This window comes from Pteropus medius, unplaced genomic scaffold, assembly GCF_902729225.1.
Source record: "Pteropus medius unplaced genomic scaffold, Ma_sr-lr_union100, whole genome shotgun sequence".
Classification (NCBI taxonomy): Eukaryota; Metazoa; Chordata; class Mammalia; order Chiroptera; family Pteropodidae; genus Pteropus; species Pteropus medius.
Genome location: NW_024340701.1, coordinates 7,918,443 through 7,940,762, shown reverse-complemented (window position 1 = coordinate 7,940,762; position 22,320 = coordinate 7,918,443). Strand labels below are relative to the sequence as shown.

The 22,320-nt window shown below is 39.6% G+C and overlaps 2 protein-coding genes across 10 annotated transcripts in view; one reads left to right on the top strand and one right to left on the bottom strand.

Annotated features, from left to right (window-relative positions):
• Window positions 1-2,440: 2,440 nt before the first annotated feature.
• LRRC42 (leucine rich repeat containing 42) lies at window positions 2,441-21,216 on the bottom strand. Of its 6 annotated transcripts, none has more exons than XM_039886664.1 (9): window positions 21,086-21,169; window positions 20,917-20,981; window positions 15,226-15,712; window positions 10,323-10,454; window positions 9,031-9,149; window positions 7,698-7,786; window positions 7,417-7,530; window positions 4,128-4,212; window positions 2,441-2,939 (listed from the first exon to the last, which is right to left on the bottom strand). In XM_039886664.1, exons 3-9 carry the CDS (start codon window positions 15,696-15,698, stop codon window positions 2,668-2,670), a joined length of 1,284 nt encoding a protein of 427 aa, XP_039742598.1. In that variant the 5' UTR covers window positions 15,699-15,712; window positions 20,917-20,981; window positions 21,086-21,169; the 3' UTR covers window positions 2,441-2,667. The 6 variants fall into 6 exon arrangements, with proteins under 6 accessions (XP_039742598.1, XP_039742580.1, XP_039742560.1 ...); XM_039886646.1 differs by lacking the exon at window positions 20,917-20,981 and adding an exon at window positions 19,389-19,509 and having other exon boundaries at window positions 21,086-21,135; XM_039886626.1 differs by adding an exon at window positions 19,389-19,509 and having other exon boundaries at window positions 20,917-21,109.
• IFT25 (intraflagellar transport 25) overlaps window positions 21,166-22,320 on the top strand; it is a 46,918-nt gene continuing 45,763 nt past the window's right edge. For 3 of the 4 annotated variants that reach the window (XM_039886826.1, XM_039886835.1, XM_039886812.1), the window contains exon 1: window positions 21,166-21,270. The gene's annotated coding sequence lies outside the window, so the exon portion shown is untranslated. The remainder of the gene's footprint in view (window positions 21,271-22,320) is intronic. The other variant, XM_039886820.1, reaches the window with a different exon arrangement.

Here is a 22,320-nt window from a genome sequence, read left to right as displayed (position 1 = left end):
GTTTATATGATTAGCTCCTTATCATACTTCTCAACTCAAACATCACTTCCTCAGAGATGTCTCTGTAATCCCCTAAATTAATTCTCCCTATCCCCAAATATCCCATTATTCTGTTGCACTTTCTTTAAAGTACTTAATCACTACATGAACTTAGTTTGTTCACTTACTGTCCTATTTACTTACTTGCCTGTCTCAACACCACCCTCACCCCCAAAGTAAGCTCCTTGAAGGCAAACACTATCTTTTGTCTTGTTCACTGCTGAATCCCTAGCACCTGGCATATGTTAAATGTTTAATAGGTACTTTTTCAAACTTATAGCTCACTATTCTTTGAATGAATGTATACGAAAACTTGGCCTAATGTTAGAATCTCATGTAATTCTAACAAATGAAAAAGATGCTGATTTCATAAAAATGGGTAGGGTCCAGAAATTTTCAATTTAACAAATACCCCAGGAGACTCTGGGGCAGAGGTCCACAGACCATACTTTTGAGAAACACTGACTTATTTATTCTTGAAAGCATTATGTAGGTAGGTGGCATAGTTTTAAAGAGGTAAATTGAGGTTTAATAGAATTGAGTCATGCGCCCAAAGTTCTTAAGTCAGCAAGTGAATTCTAAGAATAAGAAATGGTAATTTAAAAATAGCTAATACTCGCATGTAAGTTAAACATGCACAAATCACTTTACCTATTTTACGCCAGTCATAAATTCCTGACCTTCATCTCGCTCATTAAAACAAAGCCTAGACTTTCATAACTCCATTTGAATGACTACAATGAATCGTTCAGATCAAACAAGAAATATTTGTTTAAGGGAATCACTAGCAAAGGAAAATGAGATCCTTAAAAGAAAAAGATTAAAGAAAATGAAATCTTAAGCCTTAAAAGTAAATTGTGTTTATAAAAGAAGTAATCAGAAGTTGCTTTGAAGGAAGATTTGCCTTCCAAAATGATCAGAACAGGTGGGATGTTTGAAAAGTAATTCCAGATGCCACTTTCGGACACAGCACTGCAACACCACAGCAATGGGGGAGAGGGGTGGTGGTGGGGAGTGATCAAATTAGACTGAAGTCTGACTAACGATACATGCCAAGTTTGACAAGTAAGGCTGTTTACTTGCACTAGGAATATGGCAAGATGTTCACCCAAATGACATTTTAAAACTCAACTTTACTTCTACAAAGAAATCAATCTACATTGAATCTGCCTTTTTCATTTTATAAATTTCAGAAATCAGAGCTTTTGATGATACTGGGCAACAGGGCACCTGGCTTAGCTCTAAATAGCAAATACCAATCCAAGATCCCGCTTATTAAAATCCTGATGAAAAGCCAGAGCATTTCCAAATGTCAAACCTGTCACATCAATGTTCTTAATTTCTTAAAGTAGTCTTTCCCTTTTACTTGCCAGTAAGTTTTGCTTTAAGCTTCTTTTTAAGGACAGAATATGGTCTAGAGCAGCAGTGTCCAGAAGAAATAAAATGCAGATTACAAATGCAAGCCATGTAAGTTTTTTAGTAGCCACATTAGAAAAATAAAAACATGTGAAATTAAAATTAACCCCCCAATTACCATTTTAATGTGTAAATCAATACTTAAAAATGCAGATATCTTTCATTCATACTTTTGTACTTCGATGCCTGATATCCGGTGTGTTTTACAGCACATCTCAATTTAGCCACCTTTCAAATGTTCAATGGCTATATGTGACTAGGGGCTACATCCTGGACAGCCTTGCTACTCAAAGTGAAATCCACAAATTAGAAGCACTAGCATCATCTGGAAACTTGTTAGAAATGCTGAATCTCAACTTTTCAGACCAACTAAATCAGAATCTGTATTTTAACAAGATTTCCAGGTGGTTTTCATCCGCAATAGAGCTTGAGAAGCACTGGTCCAAGGCAAGTCATTGGTCACAGGTTCCTCATCTGTCAAATGGAAGATGATAAGCCTTACTTTTAGGACTATTGTGAAGATTCCTGGTGCTTTACTTCACATATGTAATAGCTGAGATTTTAACAAATAGTTAACTATTATTTAAAAGGCAATGTAAGAGTGTGGGCTTTAGAGGTGGACAGAAAGGAGTATAAATTCTGGTTCTGTCACTTATAAGCTTGGTGACCTTGAACAACTCACCTAACTTAGGTTAAGTGAGTTTTCTTAACTTTAAATTGGGGCTAATCCCTACCTTCCATGGTTCTTGTGAGGGCAAGGCATGGCAAATATGATGCATTCTATAATGATAACCATATACATATATATACATATATATGCGTATATACACACACACATATATATACATATGTATATATCCCATTGGTTGGGCCAAATTGGGGTAGTAGCAAATCATGCTAAGCTGCCTTGTTAGTTCGCATGGTCTTTCATTCCAAATCAAAGTGTTATTTCCTGTAGCTTCCGTCTATATTTCAAAAGCAGAACTCAAGGACAGCAAAAACGTTTATTTGAAAAAATTACTATGTATTGAAAATATACATTAGAAATTATTACATACTTCCATAGCATTCCCCTTCCCCACCACAAAAGTAGAAATATCTGCTTGCTATGCTAATGCCATAGGTAAAGTCAAACAAAAAGGAAAACATTATCAGCTGCCTTTCCTCATACGTTAGAGCTGGGGGGAAGAAAGGTCATCTTCTATCTGTCAATCAATAGGAATTTAACAAGTCCCAGTCTTCCACAGCAAGACACACATATTTCTGCTTTGAAGACTGTGAAGAGTTACCCTGTTCCTTTTCTGGTTCTTCAAAAGCTCTCTTGCTCTTCTTTGACTCCTGGCTTGAGACAGCTTCACGTTTCAACAGTGGCCCATGGCAGTCTGGGACTTGCTCTTTATAGAACTGGAGTTTCTCAGAGGAGTTCATGTGAGTGTCTGCCAGGGGGCACTTCACTGGGGTTTCTGTTCGAGTCCTTTTCCCATCTATTATGAGAGTGACAGAAGAGAAGGGTAATGAGTTTACTACACTGACATGTTAATGCCTGCCTAAGTCTAGAAAGCTGATCCAAGGGAAACGACCAAGGCCCAAACAGGGTGATGTCCGCATTAATTTTATTCCCTTCTGAGTGCCCTAGAAGGTAACGGTGGCATATGCACTAGCACAGGCTGAAGGCCTGTACTCTGCCACCTCCTGGATAAGTGACCTTGAGCAAGTGACTTGTCTTGAGGTTTGGTTTTCTCATTTTTGTAAGTATATAAACCTATTTCATAAGGGTGATATGAAGATAAATAATGTACATAAAGTGCTCAGCACAATGCTTAGCACATAGTAAAAGCTAAAAAAAATGTCATTACTATTCAAATTCTGGACTTGACTGTTTCTATGAGCCAAATTTATGGCACAACTCTCAAATGATACAAACTTATTATATATTTTTTGGTGCGCCCTGGCTTTTTATTTTGTTACCTTTATTTCTCCTTCACTTCAATTTCATCACTTAACTCCTTTGTAAAACATTGTTAAAATATACATAACATAAATTTCCCATTTTAACCCTTTTTTAGTGTATAGTTCTGTGGCACTGTTGTGCAAACATCACCATGCATCCATTTCCAGATCGTTTACATCTTGTTAAACTGAAACCCTGTACTTATTAAACAATAACTTCCTATTACCCCTTGCCAGTCCCTGGCAACCACTATGTCTTCTTAGCATAATGTCTTCAAGTTTCATCCATGTGATAGCATGTGTCAAAATTTCCTTCCCTTTTAAGGCTGAATACTACTCCATTGTATGTAGATAGTATATTTTGTTTATCTATTCATCTGCTGATGGACACTTGGGTTGCTTCTACCTTTTAGCTAAATTTAATTCCTTTTTAAACATCTGTACTGTATTCTGTGCCACTGCAAATCTCTTTTCGAACAAGATAGGACATACGGATATACATACATGCATACATACAAACAATAAGCTATTTTCTTGGTGCTGGTGCTCAAAGCTAAGAGTGAACTCACATTGTAAGCTATGTTGAGAGAACACAAGTCTTTGTGATCTAATTAAGTCAATACCATCACAATTAATTTGCCCACTGAATGAAGACAGGATTACTGCTTTAAGGGTGGAAACAACCTAAGGGCAAAAACTCCAAAGGAAAGGGAATTTCTCACAGAAGTGCTGAGCTGCCTTTCGAGGTTCCGAGGGTTCTCGTGGCTTCACAGCTTCCGAAGTCACACGCTCCCACTGCAGAACAATCTAAAACGTATTTGGAAAGATTTGAATCTGAACAAAATCTCAATCTTTTAATCTCAAATCTTCCTTATTCCCCCTATTCTCTTTCCATAAACATGAACCCCTGTGATAATCTTACTTCAGATGATTGTTGATAAGAGTACGAACCAAGTCAACCCTGGATTTTCTGTTTTACTGTAGGAGTTGGTTAAAATGCAAACATGTTGGACGTATGTATTTGCATGACTCAGGACAAATCTGTAAAGCTGACTCCCTATTTTCATGTCTATTCCAAACTAGAAATAAACTGCATATCCTTAAACTAAATACTAAAATTTAAAACCTTAGTCAAATTACTTTTACACATTCCTTGACTCACTCATGTCTTAAAATATACCAACTATAACTCAAATTCTGTGTGTATATAAAATGCCCACATTTCCATATTCTCAAGATACTTCATGATCAGCTTCCATTTTTTAAAACTGTTACAAATGTATTTTTATTATAAGCTACAACAAATTAATTTGGAAGTTTGGCTGGCTATAAACTATACATAAATAAAACAAATGGTTATTTCACACATACCATGAGTAACAAGAATTAAATTTAATATTTCTCATTATGGTACACAATTAAATGATTATCAAGAAAAACATTTTCAGGACACAGAGGCAATACAACACAGAGTTTAAGAATACAGTTCCAGAGTTAGCTCTACCACTTACTAGCCAGGGGACCCTTGGCAAGTCATTTAATTTCTGAGTCTCAATTTCTTCATTTGTAAAATGAGATAACATACGTGTAGGGTGTAGCACAGTGTCTGGCATACAGAAAGCACTCCATAAATAACAGTTGTCATCCCTTCTATGATACTTTCCTGATTATGGAAAACGGGGACACATCTGAGAGAATGCCGAGATGGATTAGCTGAATTTGGAGATGTTTGGAGATGAGGAAGAAGAAAATGAGTTAGGCTCTGGACACGTTGAATTTGAGATGCCAGGTGGAGATGTATGGACGATATTTAGGAATGGGTCTACCATGTGCGAGAAGGTGGAACCATCCCAGCAGGGACAGTTAAGGCTCTGAGTACAGTTAAGATCACCTGGAGAGTGAGTGGAGGGTCGGAGGAGAGGAGGAAATGAGGAATTAGCAAGAGCTAAAGGGAGAAGTGAGAAAGTTAGGGGAGAGCCAGGACAAAGGCCGACAGAGAAAAAGCATGAGGCAGACATGTTTTGCAGCAATGCTGCAGAAAACCCAAGGCAGGTGAAGAATGAGATTATGTGCCACCTTTAAGAGAACACCTGCAGGAGAGCAGTAGTGGCTAAAACTAGATGACAAGGGACTAAGAACTAAATAGGCAATGAGGGGTGGGAGAGATAAGAATAGAAAACAATTCAGTTGTGTTGGGAGATGAGGACATGTTAGAATAAAAGGAGCTTGAGTATGTTTATACACAGAAAGAAAAGAGCCAAGAGAGGGTGAGGCTGAAGATGTGAGTGGTGGGGCAGTTGAGAGAACTGATTAGTGAACTATCACAGAGGTAGCTGCTGATCTTAGGGAACAGAGCTGAAAAACAGCGCACCCCTCTCAAAAAAACTCGAAAGGGCTAATCACTGGAATAAAGTGGCACACCTGTTCCCCTTACATAGGAGGGAAGTAGACTATGGTTGAAGAAATGAAGAAGTCTTGAGACAGAAATGGGGAAGTAAGGAGACTCTGTTAGATGGCCTCATTTTTATGTGTCATATTCTACTTCCCTCCTATCTAAGGGGAACAGTATGTCGCCTGCTGAGAATGAGGCAGGAAGAGCATGGAGGCAGCCTGCAACAGTTTCAACAAGGAATCAACAAGATAGATAAAGCTATGCAGCCAAGTGCCATGGCCAGACTGAGGTTGCATGGTGTAAGCAGCACAGAGCCCAATCCACTTACTTTCAGGCTAGGCTGTTTGGTATTTCACCTATACCAAGCTTTGCAAGAGAGATCCTGGTTTCCATGTTTTACAGATGAAGAAACAGAGACTTAAAGTTGCCTTAAGTCATATAGCTATTGAGTTGTCAAGCCAGAATCCCAAACCTAGGTCTCTTTGACTCCATTGCCTATGGTCTTTCCACCATGACATCTGCTACCAAACTATATCAAGCCTTTGTATGACCATCCCAACCTGGCCCAAATCCACTGGCTATGTCTAGGATTCATCCAGGCTACAAACTGTGTCTGGCAATATACTATGATAATTACTTCAGTATGTGTTTTCTGGACTAACTTCAAAGTCCTTCTGTAACACTGACTCACCAGTCCCCCCACCTTCCTGTTTACTTATAGGAAGGTGATGCTATAATCAGGCATCTGGACAGGTCCACCATCATATGCATCACAGCTTAAGCCAATCAAGTGGTAATGAGGTCCTCTGACCTCAAACCCTGCTCCTTCTATTCTTTCGACACTACAACATCCTGCCATACATCCAATGGATGCTCAGTTAAATTAAATGATCCCTTTCCCCAAGAAGAGATCTAAAACAAGAGTTTGGGGAATTCTCTATGCCTCCACCAAGAAACATTGGTTTTAAGTGTTTGAAAGAGAAAGGCACCAGCTACACGCAAGCTAGCATCTACTGGTGCTGTACACTTGGTTACCTTCTGATTTCCTACTTAAGTGTGTACTTTACCAACTTAAAGGAGACCAAAAAGACAAGACATAGTCAAAGCAAAGTTCAGTCACGAAGTTGAAAATGGGAAGGCTCAGTGAGAAAAAGAGAAAAAAGATTTCTCTTTATTAAGGCTCTGACAGGTAAGAAATTTGCCCCCCAAAAGGGGAAGAGTCAGATTTGAACCCTTATCAGTGTGACTTACTTTCTCTCTAGTATACACACACTGCTAAGAAAATCTGTCCTTCTGAAACTGGGTCATGCTGCTTTTTTCACAGTAAGCCAGAATTCATTATTTTTCTGAGTCATTTCTAGGATGACATTTTCTTCTAGGTCCAATAAAGATGAGGCATGATCTAGTGACCAGAGCATGATATTTAAGGACCAGCATCTAACACCTTTTCTTAAGTAGTTGGGTCAGTTATAGACCATCAGTGTTTCTGATTTAACATGACGATGACAATTCAGCCAAGGAATACCAAGAAAATTAATGTTTGTTCTAAGTATTGAATAAGACATTTGGAATTAAAATGAAAAACCATATTAACTATAGGGGAGAAAAATCTGCAGTACCTGGTCAGCCCAGCCCTCTGTCTTGCAGTTACTGTGATCAAATTCCTTCAAAGGCACTTTGGAGTGCACAAGGCCTATGTGGGTCTGGAGCTTGTGCTTGATGGCTTTGATGTCCTAGTGAGGGAAAGACAGAAAAGGAATGCCCACACATCTGGTCAATTCGGACTTGCTTTTGGTAGGAAATAAACACCCTCATAAATAACAGCCCTTTCTCAACACCAACTAGCAGAAGAAATACATTTAATTGCGAGTGTGCAAAAATAAAAGAGCAAAAGTCTTACCTTGAGCCCTGTCCCAGAGATATCTAAGCAGTTTAGTTTTCTAAAAGAAAAGAGGTATCCGATTCCTGCATCTGTGATCTCAGGGTTACCTTGATGTCAAAAACATAGGTAGTATTCTGTTATAAAAGAACTGTTGCTAAAATGTCAACAATAAGGTCAGAAAAAAGGACAAATAATGATAAAATATAAAATACTGAGTGAGCAAACTGTTCAGAGTAAATTAGATATAGGGATCTTATCTTTATACATCTCTAATATGAAGGAGCCACGCTAGATAATCCTTAAGATCCTTTATAGCGCTAACTGTCTAGGAGTTGGGGGTTGGCAGAAAAATAAATGGACCAGGTTGTTAATTCAAAGGGTTTAATTTGCAACCATATGAAAACAGCATATAAAATCATGTATTAAAATGGTTCATCAGATTTTGTTCATAGCCATTTCACCTCCAAAGTAAAAAGATTTTAAAAATTTCAAAGGTATTTAGACACAGAAACTATTACTACTCTTACTAACCTTCATAATTTTCAGAATCCTTTCTTACATATTATCTTCTCACAACAGAGAGTACTACTACATTTAGCAGAGTCCTCAAGGCCATGAGCACAGTGCCTAGCACACTGTAGATACTCAAAAAATATTTGTTGAATGAATACACACTTCCCTGGGAGGAAGGTAAGATATTCGTTATTATCTTCATTGTACAGAAGCCAAAACCAAGGCTCTGAGAGTTTAAATAACTTGCCCAAGTTATTTAGGGTAGCTAAGTAAGAGTAGCAGAACAAAAAGTGTCCTCTGATCTCAAACCCTTCTCCTTTCATTCTTTTGACACCATACCATCCTGTCATACATTCAGTGGATGCTCAGTTAAATCATAAATGACCTCTATAAACTTTCTACCATTGGAGTCAATATCTGGTTAATCCTGAGTAAGTTATCATAATTGTTAATTCATCTGGATTTTCACCAAGCAAATGTTGATTAAAAAAGACCTAGCTCACAGACAACATGGATCAGCAACTCAAAGAATGTAAAGATGAACCAAATGTGCTTTATATATGCTATGAATATGATGAAAGGCTGCCCTGTCTGCACAGTAAGTGACAGGGATGAATCTGTATGGGTTTTTCCTACCCTAAAGAGGTGGCAGCATGCCAGAAGAGGTATCTGGCCAGGAGTCAAGAGCCTCTGGCTTTAGTCCTGCTCTCCCACTTACTTGCTGTGGCACCTAGGAAAGTACCCTCAATTTATCACCTTTAAAATGAAAGGAAGAACTAGATGATTTCTAAGGTCATTCTTCCAACATTAATAATCTATAATTTCTAATAAAACTTACAAGATAAGTCTAATAATGTTAGATTTTCAAGGCCTCTTTTCATCACTCGAACTGGTGCTGTCATTTTCCGCACCCCAGCATCAGATAAACAATTATCCTTCAGGTGGAGTTGAGTTACACTAGGGAAACAAAGTCCATAAATAAATTAAAGAGTTTGAGAAAGTCTAGGTATGAGAACATGCTTTCATAAATTTCATTAAAAAATATAAAATATCCTCTACCCCCTATTTCACACCCAATGCATTTAACAGTTAAAGATCTTTTAGTGCTATTTCAGTTACTAAGTGAAGGTTAACTTAGGGATCAGTGTTATGTAGTACTAACCTCAGAGGGCAGAGGGCACTAAAGGTATATGGTGGAATGGGGTAAATGAATTTTATTAAGGAGATAAATATATCTTGTTTAATATAAAAGCTGAATTCCTGACAAATGCAGTGTGAACACCAAAAACACTCTAAGTATATCGGGAAAGTCTGTTACAGAATTCCTATGAGAATTCTTTCAGCAAAGCAAACAATCCTCTAAGTTTAACCAACTTTATAAACCTAGATTTTCAGACTGAGTTCTAAGGTACAGTCATTAAGCTTATCCATTCAGCTAACCTCACAGAAGTGTATTAATATGTTCCACTGTTGCACACTGAACAAGAAATTTGAACTTTACTAACCTCACACAAAAGTACCTTTGCATGGGGCAGTATATAGGTGTTGCTATCCTAGACAGGCCTCAAGAAGTAGGTTAGACTCAGGTTTGTAATTTTGTTGTCCTTCTGGGTGTTTATGAAACCACAAAGGAATCCATCTGGCCTCCTCTCTGCCCACCAGTCTGAGATCAGTTGGACTATTTGTGAATGGCATAAACTGGGCGATTTCTTTAAATTATGGTTCTTGAAAAGATGTATTTGGCTGTCTTTAATAGTTCACTTTTTAAATAATTTAAAGTTCATTAATAGTTAAAACAGAAAATAATTACTCCAGAAAATTGGGTAACTTCTCATCTCTTGCTAGAATAAACTAGGACTAGACACATAAAGGGCAAAATCATTTTTCAACTCAGGTAGCTTCAAGCACTATATGTTGAAATAAAGGTTATTTAGAAAAATGAACTGACTTTCATAAGAGTTATCCAATCTACATTGCTTCTACCAAGTAAATGGAGATTAAAAATATTTTAGGAAAAAAACTAGCAAACATAGAATTGGGAAGTAATTGGTATTCTTCAAGATGATCCTGTTGGATCACCCTTTAAAAAAATGATAAAACAATTCATCTGCAACAGTGGCAGGTCAATACCTAGACAGGGCCTCATTGGTGAGATGTTCTAGAAGTTCATGCTCATCTCCAAGCTTGCAACAGGAAAGATCCAGGCAGGTCAGCTCCCGGAAAGACTTAATCTCCTCAAGTTTTTCTGAGATCACCAGATATCTGTGGGGCGTGGAGAGCAATCAACAGCTTTTCTTTTCCTTCTTTGGAACAGTACCATTTGTGGCTTTCTGCTGCAGTCCACATTCCATCAGGACAAACTACTATGGAATAAGCATACCTCACTGATTACTACATGGGCACAGGTTAAATTGTTTCATTAGTTAATGCCTTGAAAGTCATTTTACATGACAGTGGAATAAAAACTAAATAAATAAAGTATATGAGCAAAGACAAGTCACAAAGAGAAAACATCTGCTTTGTTAGCAGAAAGACTTTGGTGTTGGTGCTGGGATCTTATCACAGAATTTCCAAACTTTAGGATATTCAAAATTTTAATTAATAATTCCTTGAAGGTTGCTTTTTCTCTAATGCTCAGTATCTAGTGGTTTGAAAACTGGAAGAGGTCCAAGAACTCTAGGTTCTAATCTTCACATCCAATGACCTACCAAGAGATATTTAGCATATTTCATTTTATCTTTTCTACTCAAACCCAAGTTTGAGTGTCTGCCCACTACACTGTTACTCTGTTACCCTGCTAACTTTACTCCAAAAGTATGTGCAGTATGATTATTACGAGGACCCACTCAAATCTAGATGGTCATTAAGACAAACCTGTGAGGACCACCAATTTAATTACACAGGAACTGTTACCAGGAAGTATCAGGGAGGCCTCTGGAGAGGAAAAGGAGATCATAAAGGCATTCCACAGCCCAGGCTGTGGTTTCCACCCTGCTTTCTAGTCGTTTATCTGTTTTAGATGAGGTCAGTGAGAAAAAATGAAAAGGGGTTAGGTCTGACAGGAAACAGAGAGAAGAAGATCCTAAAAGAACAGGGAAACTGACTTGTGGCAAGCGCACACCTCTCTCATTCATTTCCTCATGGATGTCTAGAAGTTTCCACGGAGAGATGGCATTCTAGGACCAATGGGGTGAAACTTAAAAGTGTTCACATCTCTCTTCTGTCAGCAGGATCATAATTACCAAAAAAGGATGAAATAATCAGAAGGTAAGAGGAAAGTCAGATCGCTTTTCTTCCAATTTCCAAGAAAAATAAGATGTACTGAAGCTGTGGCTGGCCTGATGGCTAGGTACAGATGGCCTGGGGCACTGATACCCACTCTAAGCCGCCTGGTAACTGAGCTCAGCTGGGTACACAAATGAGCCTTATTTACTCAGATGTATTTTAATTGCACTGTAAATAAAGCTGCCGGTTTTCAATTTTACAATCAGAGTTGAAGTGGGTTAACAGGGATTTGGGGGAATTACTGGCAATCAGAGAAAGGAAAGCATACATCCTTTGATCAATTAACCAAAAGATTTTTAGTAATTCTGAAACAAGAGTTATCTGTGAAGGGCATAACAATGTATAACATGATTAACAAACATTACAAAAATCAAAGCTGAAAAAACAAAATGCAAAGCCACAGACATTACTAGATGCTTACCTAGAACATAATCAAAGTTCTAGGGTCTTGCTCAAAACTAGTCTTCCAATTTGTCCCTTAAAGAGTTCAGAATTGTATAGTGGAGAAGCAACAGAAAGATCACAGGCATATTTTACTGTCAGACCTGAGCTTGAATTCTAACAATCCTAATTACTTGTGTGATTGTGAGAAAGTTACTTAACCTCTCAGCCTCAATTTCTCCAGCTAGAAATTGGAGCTGATGATTATTTCTTTTCAGGATTATAAAGAAAATTAGAAATAATATTCTAAAATACATGGATTCCTATAGGCCCTCATTAAAAGGTAGCTATTATAATTACTTCAGTTACACAGGGTGATATTTTAAGGAAAACGTACTTGCCTCCCTGCAATCACCAGTGGGATTAAAAATCACTGGGGTTTCAACACAGGGAATACAGTTTCGTAGTGTTGGAACCCAACTGCAAAGACACTGGCTTTTCCTTCTGGCAGGCAGCTTTGACCCAACCCCAAGATAGCAAGTCTCTGAACCTAACCAATTATCTCATTTTCAATTATTTTCTCAAGTGCTTTCCTTTTGACCTGAACCCTTTTGTGCTGGAAAAACCTTTGCTGGTAAAATCTTAGCTGCTGCAGCTTCAGCCCTGGATTGCAAATGCAAACCCAAAATATCTTGCCCTCTTCCTTTTTTCCCTTGGAGATTCAAAAGAAAGGACTTTTTTTTTTTTTTTAAATCACAACTGAAAAATCTCACTCTTGTATCTGAATAAGACAGCAAAGTTTGGAATCGTTGCAATAAAACATGAGCCAAAAAAAAGTTTAAAATGCTTCTAATATTTTTTAATAAAAATAATACATCCTCCTTAGAGAAAAAAATTAAGAAAATATAAAAAATTATTTTAAAAATAAAACTTAAAAAATTAAAATTAATTTCAATCCCACTATCTAGATTACAATTCAATGAGTTTCTTTTTTTCTATATATGCAATACATAGAAAAATTTCTATTTTTTAAAAACTGGGATCATATAGTATATGTAAATTTAATTCTTATATTTTCATTTGGTATATAATGAACATTTCACCCCATCACTTTAAATGCTCTTTGGATATTATATAGTCAGCTTTCAGGTTTTCACTATTACAACTAGTACTATAATGAGCACCCTTATGTAAAAATATAATTTTTATGTTAGAAATTAGAATAGATTCCTAATAAATTGAATTAAAGGGCAAACAAATGGTATAGATGTTTTAAAGGCTCTTGATACATATTGCCAAGCTGCTTTCCAGAAATGCTTAGTTATGTGTGCATCAAACATGAATAAAAGTGCTATTTTCATCCAATTTCACCACTAGAACAGTATGCAGATACCACACATGTGTAAAAAGCATTTTCACTATCATGAGAAATATTTAAGCTGTAATAGTAGGTGGAAGAAAAAGAAAACAGAACACCAATTGTAGATTAGGGTATATTTCCAAATGTATAAAGAAATTATATTAAATTTATTAAGAAATATTAAATTAAATTACTATAAATGGTGGGACTATTAATTTTTTAACGTTATAGTTTTTTGTATTTCTCAAATAGTATGTATTGCCTTTAGGAAATAATTTTAAAACAAGATATTCCTTCTAATTCTATTTTTCATTGTTCTAATTTTTCTACAAAACAAATTAGAATAAAAAATAAAGGAGTAATGTATATTCCAAATGTGTGAGCTACAATGAAATATTGCTTGACTTTTTCTTTTAGGCAAGGTAAGTTTTTCTTTTCCATTGGCAGCAGTGCCAGGCCCAGCCGTGACTGAGGCTGCAGCACAAAGACAGAGCTTTCATAAGGTGTCTGCACAGTTCATGAGTCCATGGTTCTGTTTTTGTCTGCATCTGTTCATGCCTTTTCTTTTTAAAGTATAATATTTGGCCTCGGGAAGAATATTAATTCTATGAGCCGATTAAATAAAAATTGCTTCTTTATTTTTTTAAGTATATGAGCTTAGCTTATGTTTTCTAGAATAATTTCTCTTCTTTCATTACATGCTTTCTGTTTAGCCTTTTAAAAAAAATTTAATTTTTAAAATTAAGTTTATTACGGTAACATTGATTAATACAACTATATAATTTTCAGGTATACATTATAATTTGACATCTATATATTCTATTGTGTGACTACCACCCAAAGTCCAGTTTCTTTCAACTACCATATATTTGATCCCTTTTACCCACTTCACCCTACCTCTACCCACCTATATTTGACTCCCTTTACCCAGTCTACCTCTCTCCTCCTCCACCACCCCCTACTCTCTGGTAACCACTAGAGTTTAGCCTTGTTTTAATGATCATATTGATTGTGCATCGTAATTGTAAGCTGCCTTTCACATTTTCTAATTACAAAAAAGTTCATATAGTGGTATACTATACATATATTTAAAGAATCTACAAGCATTGATGCTAAATGATTTTCAAAATAAATGAAGCAAGCAAGGTGCTCATCAGGGTAAGCAGTGTGCTGCCATTTGTATGACAAAGGGGAAACCTATACATGCATGTATATGTACAGAATACCTCTGGAATGTTATAAAAGAAATTGATAACAGCAGTTGCCTCTAGGGAGAAGAAATAGGAGAGTAATGAGAGGGAGGCTTATGCCTTGCTTTATACTTTGTTGTGTTTGTTTTAAATTCTTTTCCATGTATATTTTTTAAGTTTTTCTTTTTAATTAGTAGATGCTTTGAAAATCATCTTCCATGATGGTGGGAAAAAATTTTAAATAGATCAATAAAAGTATATGCGTAAAGTCACAAGAAAATACATCTGCTCAGTTAGAAAACAGACCTTGGTGTTGGGACCTTATTTGAAAATTTCCAAAATTTAGGATACTTGAAATTTTAAGCACTCATTCTTTCAAGTTTCTTATTATCTAATGCTCAATATCTTACCTTGCCTAAATGAAAAAGTCTGAAAACTAGAATAGGGCTGAGAACTCTGGTTACTAGTTTTCACATCCCAAGAGCATACGAGAGCTCTCTGGCATGAAGAATCACAACTCGTCTTTTCTATTTTCTCTTACTAGAAAAGTTGGTAGAAGAGTATTTTCTACATAATAAAAGAGCTGTGGGAAGCAACTAATCTTGGTAAAGTAGTTTTAAAATAAAGCTAAGTGCTGTCTGGAAAAGGGAGAGGGCAAAAAGAGTGATTTTTCTTAAAATGGCCCATCACTTTATGTCTGGAAGTTCTAAATTGAAGAGCTAGTTAATGGGAGAAGGCCCCAAGCCCACTAAGCCCCAGAGCTTGACACAATTAGCACACCCAATAAAAAACTCAATATTCTAATCAGAACACTCACCTGTTTCGCAGACACAGGGAGCAAAGCACCAGACTTCCATAGGCCTCAGTGAATTTCTGTAAAGCCCTTAGCCCTGTACCTGGTTCTGTGAATTTCTGTCTGGCTTCAGCAGCAGAGAACAGCTTTTCAGCAATCTGCTCAGGAAAGCCAATAAGGGAATCAATGTGATCAACATTGTCGGAGATGAAGCCCAGGACCAGGCTGAAGAGGGATTTGGCAGAGTACCGAAGATTTCCCTCCCGGGTGTATGTGAAGATGAAGTGATCTGTCTTCTCTTTCTGTGTGGTATCATCTTCCCGGTTCATGCAAAGCTCTACAGAAAACCCTTTGGGAAACAGTCTGAAAGGCCTTGGCTTCTGCAGGCTATTCCTGACGCCATCCAAGGCCAGATTGACCATGTGCAGCTGCCCATTTTCTCGCACGTAGATGGGCCCTGGGTCTAGGTGGTTTTCTGAGTTGAGGTAGTAAGACATTGCCTTTGTTGTAACTGTAAAAACAAGGCACAAGGGAAGCAAATCCAATTAAAATGCCATTTGTAACATGTAACTTCATCTTGCTTTGCCCAGAGCTTTATGAGCCTACCAGGAAGGCCCTGTGGCTGGTTTGGGGAAATGAAGCTTACCAGTTGCTTGTGAATTTGGGCACTGGTAGTTGCCTCTATTGCCTTTACCTGGAATTCCCTTTTCTACCCTCCCCCTTTTCTCGTCTGTCTGGTGATCTCCTATTCATCTTTCAAAAACCAGCTCAAATCTCATTTCTAAAATTCACCTGGAGGAAGTTATCACAGAATGGGCAGAGTCATTTACAAGGAAAGGAAAGACATGGCAACACAGTTGATGTTAGTAAAGCAACTGGAAACAACCTAAGTGTCCAAAAACAGGGGTGTTACTAAATAAATTATGATATATCCATACCATGAAATGTTACAGAGCCATTAAAATTATAAAATGTTTATTGATTTGCAAGTTATAAATGAGTACGTATGAAATTTATTAGTTTTTAAAACCATGTTTATGCACAGAACAAAGACTAGAAATGAGTAACTCCCTTGTTATCTTGGCCCATTTTACACACTTTTTGGTTGCACTTGGCCCACCATTCTGCTACTGATTTGTTTCCTGGCCTGTGTTCTGCTGGTTTGAGCTCCTTGAGAAGGGACCATATTTAATTCATCCAGACTCCCTAACAAAATGCTCTGGTATGTAATAGTCCCTGAGCAGATACTTACTTGCAGGACTAAAGTTTACTCATTTCCTAAACCTTACATAGACCGCAAGCAACAGGATTTTAAAAAATCTATATCACAAGAGCTAAATAAAAGCTATTATAGCCCCTGGAAGCTTCACATCTATTAAGGTTCGATTAGGGCACTTTTAAGATAAGGCAAAGCATCAAAAACAGTTGGGTATTTATGTGATAATTTGGATGACATTTTGTGCACAAGCACTAACTGGGATAAATGTTTTCCTGAGAAACTGTGAGATTTCAAAATACACAAGAAATTGCTATGTTAAATAAAGTGAAAATATTTGATGATCATTTCTACAACAATTTAAAGGGAGGAGAGGTAAAATTTAATATAATATAGGTAAAAAAGCTGCTGTTATCTCTCAAAGACTCTGATTGACTTTTAGAGTGAACCAATTCAGCTTTTTCTGCATCAATAGAGGGCTAGGATGCAGCTCTGATGCCACTTAAAAGAGTCAGCAATCAAGTCAGTGATCAAAAATGCTGAGTCCCTGGAGATCAAACAGTTGATCCTGTTTGTGGGCATCAGTGTTTTTACACATATAACAATCCATGTTTCTCCTGAGGATAATTATGTGTGTAAAAACACATCAGAAAAGAGGGACCTGCCTAGTCTGGGAGCCTCGACCTTTTCTGCTCATTTCCTTATGCCCTACTCTAGCCATGCCATATGACCCAGGTAAGCTGGCTGTGTTCTCTTGTCCCAATGGCCTTTGCCCATTCTGCTCCTTTTGGCTGGAACACCCTCTTCTGCTTCCCTAACCTCTGCACCAGTGCATGCCTGTCTGGTTTTTCCCAGAGCACCACTGGCTCCTTCTACATAGCACTTAGCACCGTGCATTATGTCTTTCTCTCACTAATGTCCCCAGAGTTGTGAGCTCTTTGAAGGCAAGGCGCTTATTTGATTTATCTCTCTTTCCTAGACCCAACATAGTGCCTAGTACTGAGTAAGCCCTTGACAGATTATTTGCTGAATTGACTGGGACGAAGGGTGAGACCTCAAAGGGACAGACTTAGTGCTCTGAGCTTCAGGGCCTGCTGATACTGTTGCTAGGAGCCAGCGCCTCTTCCAGGCAACAGCTGCAGCACCTCCCCCACTTGCCAGATCCTTCTGCAGGTGGTAGAAGAAAAGCAGATGATGGGAGTATACTGCTACTGGTACTACCATGGGGGAAAAAAATCTACAAACCAGAAAAAAACCTCCTGCCACAGTGACAGCTCTTATAACTGATACTCTTGCCAGTATTAAGTGCCTGCTGCTCAGAAGATACCTCATTTATTCTAAGATCTTCTTCCAGTAGAAGTAAGCATCTGGTGCCTTCAACCTCACAGACTTTAATCTTGACCAGGAGATAAAGCAGATCCCCTTTGGTCTTTATCTCTATGATTGGATATTCAGAGCCCTATTCTATCTGTATATCAGAAAGTAGACATCAGGCATGGACCTAAAAAGGAATGACTTGATTTTAAAAGAAAGGTAAATTCAATGGAAGGTAACATATTACAATAGATCAGTATATTATAAACTCCCTGACAAAGAAATAGGGTCTGCCCATCTGTATTATCCCTAAACCTCACCTCCAATACTGCCTTCAACAAATTTTGGAGTAAAATGGACAAATGGATGAACGGATGACTACTTTGGGTGAAAAGCAGAAAAGTCTGATTCCACCCAGCAGAGGGCACAGCAGCTTGGGACAAGAGTAAGGACGTTAACCCAGGCTGCCCCCAATCCTGGCAGCTTCTGCTTCCAGGGATCATTTTCAAAAAAAGGCACAGTTCTGGCTATAGTTTACCTTTAAATTACTCAGCAAATGCTAATTTCCTTTCTACATGATGAAAAGAAATCCAGTATTTCCTAAAGAGTAAACCTACATCATCTGTCCAGAAGCCTCCAGGCCTCTCTACTCTTCAACTATGGCATTTGCGAAACCCACCTTGGTTCAGGGTATCCTGGTGACCTTTGATTTCTACTACTAAATATGTGCATCTTGCACTCTCTCAATAAGGAGTATCCTGAAAATTTGTAAGGTACCATAAAATGATCTAAGAATTATATTAGTGTTTAAACCTTTCAAGGTTCAGAACCGTAAAGCAAGTGAATTCCACACAAAGCTTCTGTACTTGGCTTTTGCTTGTGCCTGGCTGTTGCACATGGTGGTCTATTATAAATGGGCGCCCTCAGGAGACATACCATGGCAAAAACCTTCTGCAAACGGAAAAATTAAAATCATCAGCATCTGTAAGAATAACAATGTTCAGTGTAGATCTGCATTAGCTATATTTTATATTAGGTCAACAGAGTAACAGGCATTTTAATAGTCTTCCAGCTTCCTACAAAGAGGCAGTTTTGTAACCCATACAACATCACAAAAAATATCACAATAGTGCATGTTCTAGTATTTGGCCACCATGAATGGGCCAAAGTTACCACAAAGCATGTCATTTCATCAAATGAAGAACATATACTACATTAAAAGTTCTCTATAGCCTTTTGAATAAGAGGCAAGATAAAGAAATTGATAAACACTACAGCTTTTTATATCTTGAAGCCAGTTTACCAAACAAGAAACAGGACTATCCCAGTCAAATGGGGGGAGGGGAGGTTGGCAACAGGATTAAAATTGTGAACTGAGTCTACAGCTATCTAATTTGAAGAGAAAGAGAGGAAAACACCTAACTTTGGTAGGTAAATTAACAATCCTCTAAGAAAAATAATGATTATTCTTAATTATAGTAATGATTAGGATGATAGTGATAGTGGGTATGATAGCAACCATTTACTAAGCACCTACCAGTTGCCAAGGACTGTGTTAGGTACTGTATTAAATGATTTCATGTAATCCTCAACAATCCTATGAGGTCAGGATTGCTGTTGAACAGATGAAGAGGCTCAGAGAAGCAAAGTAACTTACTTATGGAACAGAGCTAGTAAGTGGCAGAGCCAGAATTCAATCTCAAGGCTGTATTACTCCAAAGTTCAAGCTCTTTCCACTGCATGATGTTGTCTCTTAAGAATAAAAATATGACATCAGCCTTAAGGATAAAAAAAAGATGTTAAAAATTAATCTCATCCACCTGTTTGATCCCTCTGGTATTTACTGACTCAATCCAGGGGAGACAGGAAGGAGATAAACACACACACACACCCCCCACCTCACCCCCCCACCCCCACAAAAAACAGTGAACATCTGAGGAAAGAGTTGGTGGGAACAGAGCCAGGACAGAGCTACATTGAGGCCTCACTTCTTCCCTCTGCCAGGGCAGAAATTACCCACATCCACACACCAGAAAAACTGTCAATCCACGGCCTTCATCCCAAAGCTGCAGACATCCTTGGTTTATCGGGAAATGCAAAATTCTTGAGAAAATTTCTAACATAAAAACCTGAACAGAAACTAGTTCCAAACCACCAACAATCAACTAACAATCTTACCTTCATTGTTCTGTCAACTACCATTATTTGATTTTCAACTTCTCACCATTTCTTTTTTCCTGTAACTTTCATTTCCTACCTGCCTTCTTACCCATACCCTTTTCTCTCCCAAGCTCCAGAGAGTCACACCACATCCAGCTCCCTATTTCCCCCATGAACATACCAATCTCTTCCACATCTTGACACTCATAGTTTTTCTCCCTGCTAACTCGAGAGCCGCTCACACAAAATCCAATCTCCACACCCAAAATCCTAACTCCTTCCTTCACCCACTTCCAGCTCCTATGCCCTTACCTCTCTTATGCCCTTCTAATACTTCCATGGCCCTTCTGAAATCTGGCTCCCTGTCCCCCAGACCCAATCTCACCACCATCTGCCTCCCCCTCCTTCCCCACACCATTCCACGTCCACCCACTCTAACCAGCAGGCACTCTTTCTCTGTCCTTTACCATCTATACCCTTCCTTTCACTCTGGGATTCCATCTCCTAGGACCCCAATCTCTCCATCTCTTTCCTTGTCTTCTTGTCCTCAACCTTCAAAATCCTCTTCCTTCGGGCCTTACTATGCCTAATTTCACAATCCACAGCCCCAACTTCTTTCTTCCCTACCTCCAAGACCCCACCCTTTCTCCTATTCTAATCCTAGATCCTTTCCTCCTTGTACTCCTCAAAGCCCCTTACCCAGCAGGGCAATTCTTCATCTCTCTAAATTCTCACGCATGCCCCTCCCCGAGTATACCCAAGCTAATCCTCCTCCCTTCTCCTATCCTACCCCGAACCCCAATTCCTACGTCCCCATGACCTACCCCAGCACCACGAACCTCACCCATAAACCCATCTCCCACACGCCTATATCCTCATCCTCACACCTTTCACCCAACCACACACCGCAACCCCATTCCTCCTGGTCCTCCCCTCCCCCACTCCGCCCCTCCGTCACACACTGCCCCCGCCCCCACTCGCCGCCCGGGGCTCCGTGAGCCGTCCAGCCCGCGGCCGCCACCTACCTGTGCCCCTGCCTGGGGCAGAGAGCTGCACTCCTCGGTGGCAGCTCCCTCCTTCCACGGCGCGGCTGAGGAGAGGTGAAAAACGGCTCAGCGCCCGAGGCACAAAGCTAAGGAGCGTGGGACAGAGAGAGGATGGGAGGAGGGAGGGGGGGGGCTGGAGGCGACTTACCGCCTTGGGACCGCGGGGCTGACAGGCAGGGGGGAAGGCTGGGCAAGGGAGACGCGCGTGCGCGGGACCCGGCATGAGGGGCGGGGCCGAGCCTAGAGGCGGGGCCCGGCCCTGGGCAGGCGACCTGAGGGCCAAGAGCTCGGAGCCCGGAGAGGTGGGCACTGCGCGTGCGTGTTCGCTCGGAGGTGGGTACGTGGGTCTAGCAGGCCCCAGTGATCAAGCTGCGGGAGAGTAGGCAGTGCTCTTGCCTGGGGTTAAGGCCCTTGGGCAGGCACAGCAGGGCCAAGCAAAGAGCCGGGGCGGCCTGGGGTGGGCCTCATGGGGCATGAGAACCGGAGTAGGGATGCGCGCCTGGAATCTGAGTGTCAGGGCCGGAAGGTGAGGCGGCGGCAGGGTCGGGCCAGCAGATTATGGGTGGGGCCTGGGTGCAGGAGCTGGAAGAGTCCGAAGTAGGGGTGCGCCTGGAAACTGTGGAGGCCGGGATGAGGATGAGGAGGAGAAGGGGGGGGCGGGCTGAGGGCGGCGGAAAGGAGTTTCGTCTCACTGTCCGTGTCTTTTCAACTGAGGCCCAGAGCGGCTGACGGGCGGGTTACTACGGGGGAGGGACTCATTGACTGAGGCCGGACGGAGAGGGATGGCGTGGTGAAGCGAGCGAGAGGGGGAGGGTTATGAGGGGACGTGCAACGCGGAGGCGGGAGGCGGAAAGGCGCTGAGGGGCGGCCGGTGAGCGGACCCAGATAGGGGGAAGTCTGACGCAGGTCTGTTCCCTTAGCCCTAGAGACACTAGTGCCAGCCCACAAACTTTTTTGAGTTCTGAAATAATGTTTTGACTCCCAAAAGGGAAAAACAATTGCAAACCTAAATAAATCTACGAAAGGTAACCTAACACCACAACGTAACCCATATAGTTATGCATTATATTTAATGTAGAATGTGGGTTCATTTAATATATTTTATATATTTTGAGCCGGGGTATTTAAAAAAGTATGAGTGCTTAGGATCCTTGTAGGTTTTAAGTTGGCCTTGGGCTAAGGAGAAGGGTTTTGGATGGAGGGGAAAAGGCGGTGTCAGAACTGGTTTGCCTTTTGAATGATACCAAGCATAGACCGTGGCACCGGGAGACAGGTTAGCTGTTTTCTAATTTACACGGAAGTTCCCAATGGATCTTATGGGAAAAGGTCTAAAAGTTAGCTGTTTTCTAATTTACACGGAAGTTCCCAATGGATCTTATGGGA

Excerpts from the sequence above, each read along its gene's own strand:
- LRRC42 (XM_039886674.1), bottom strand. The coding sequence starts at position 15,698 with ATGTCTTACTACCTCAACTCAGAAAACCACCTAGACCCAGGGCCCATC. Across the intron at positions 10,455-15,225 it reads TCCCTGTGTCTGCGAAACAG|ATATCTGGTGATCTCAGAAA; the intron begins GTGAGTGTTCTG and ends CACGCCCCACAG. Across the intron at positions 2,940-4,127 it reads AAAGGCAGCTCAGCACTTCT|ATGGGAAAAGGACTCGAACA; the intron begins GTGAGAAATTCC and ends CTCTCATAATAG.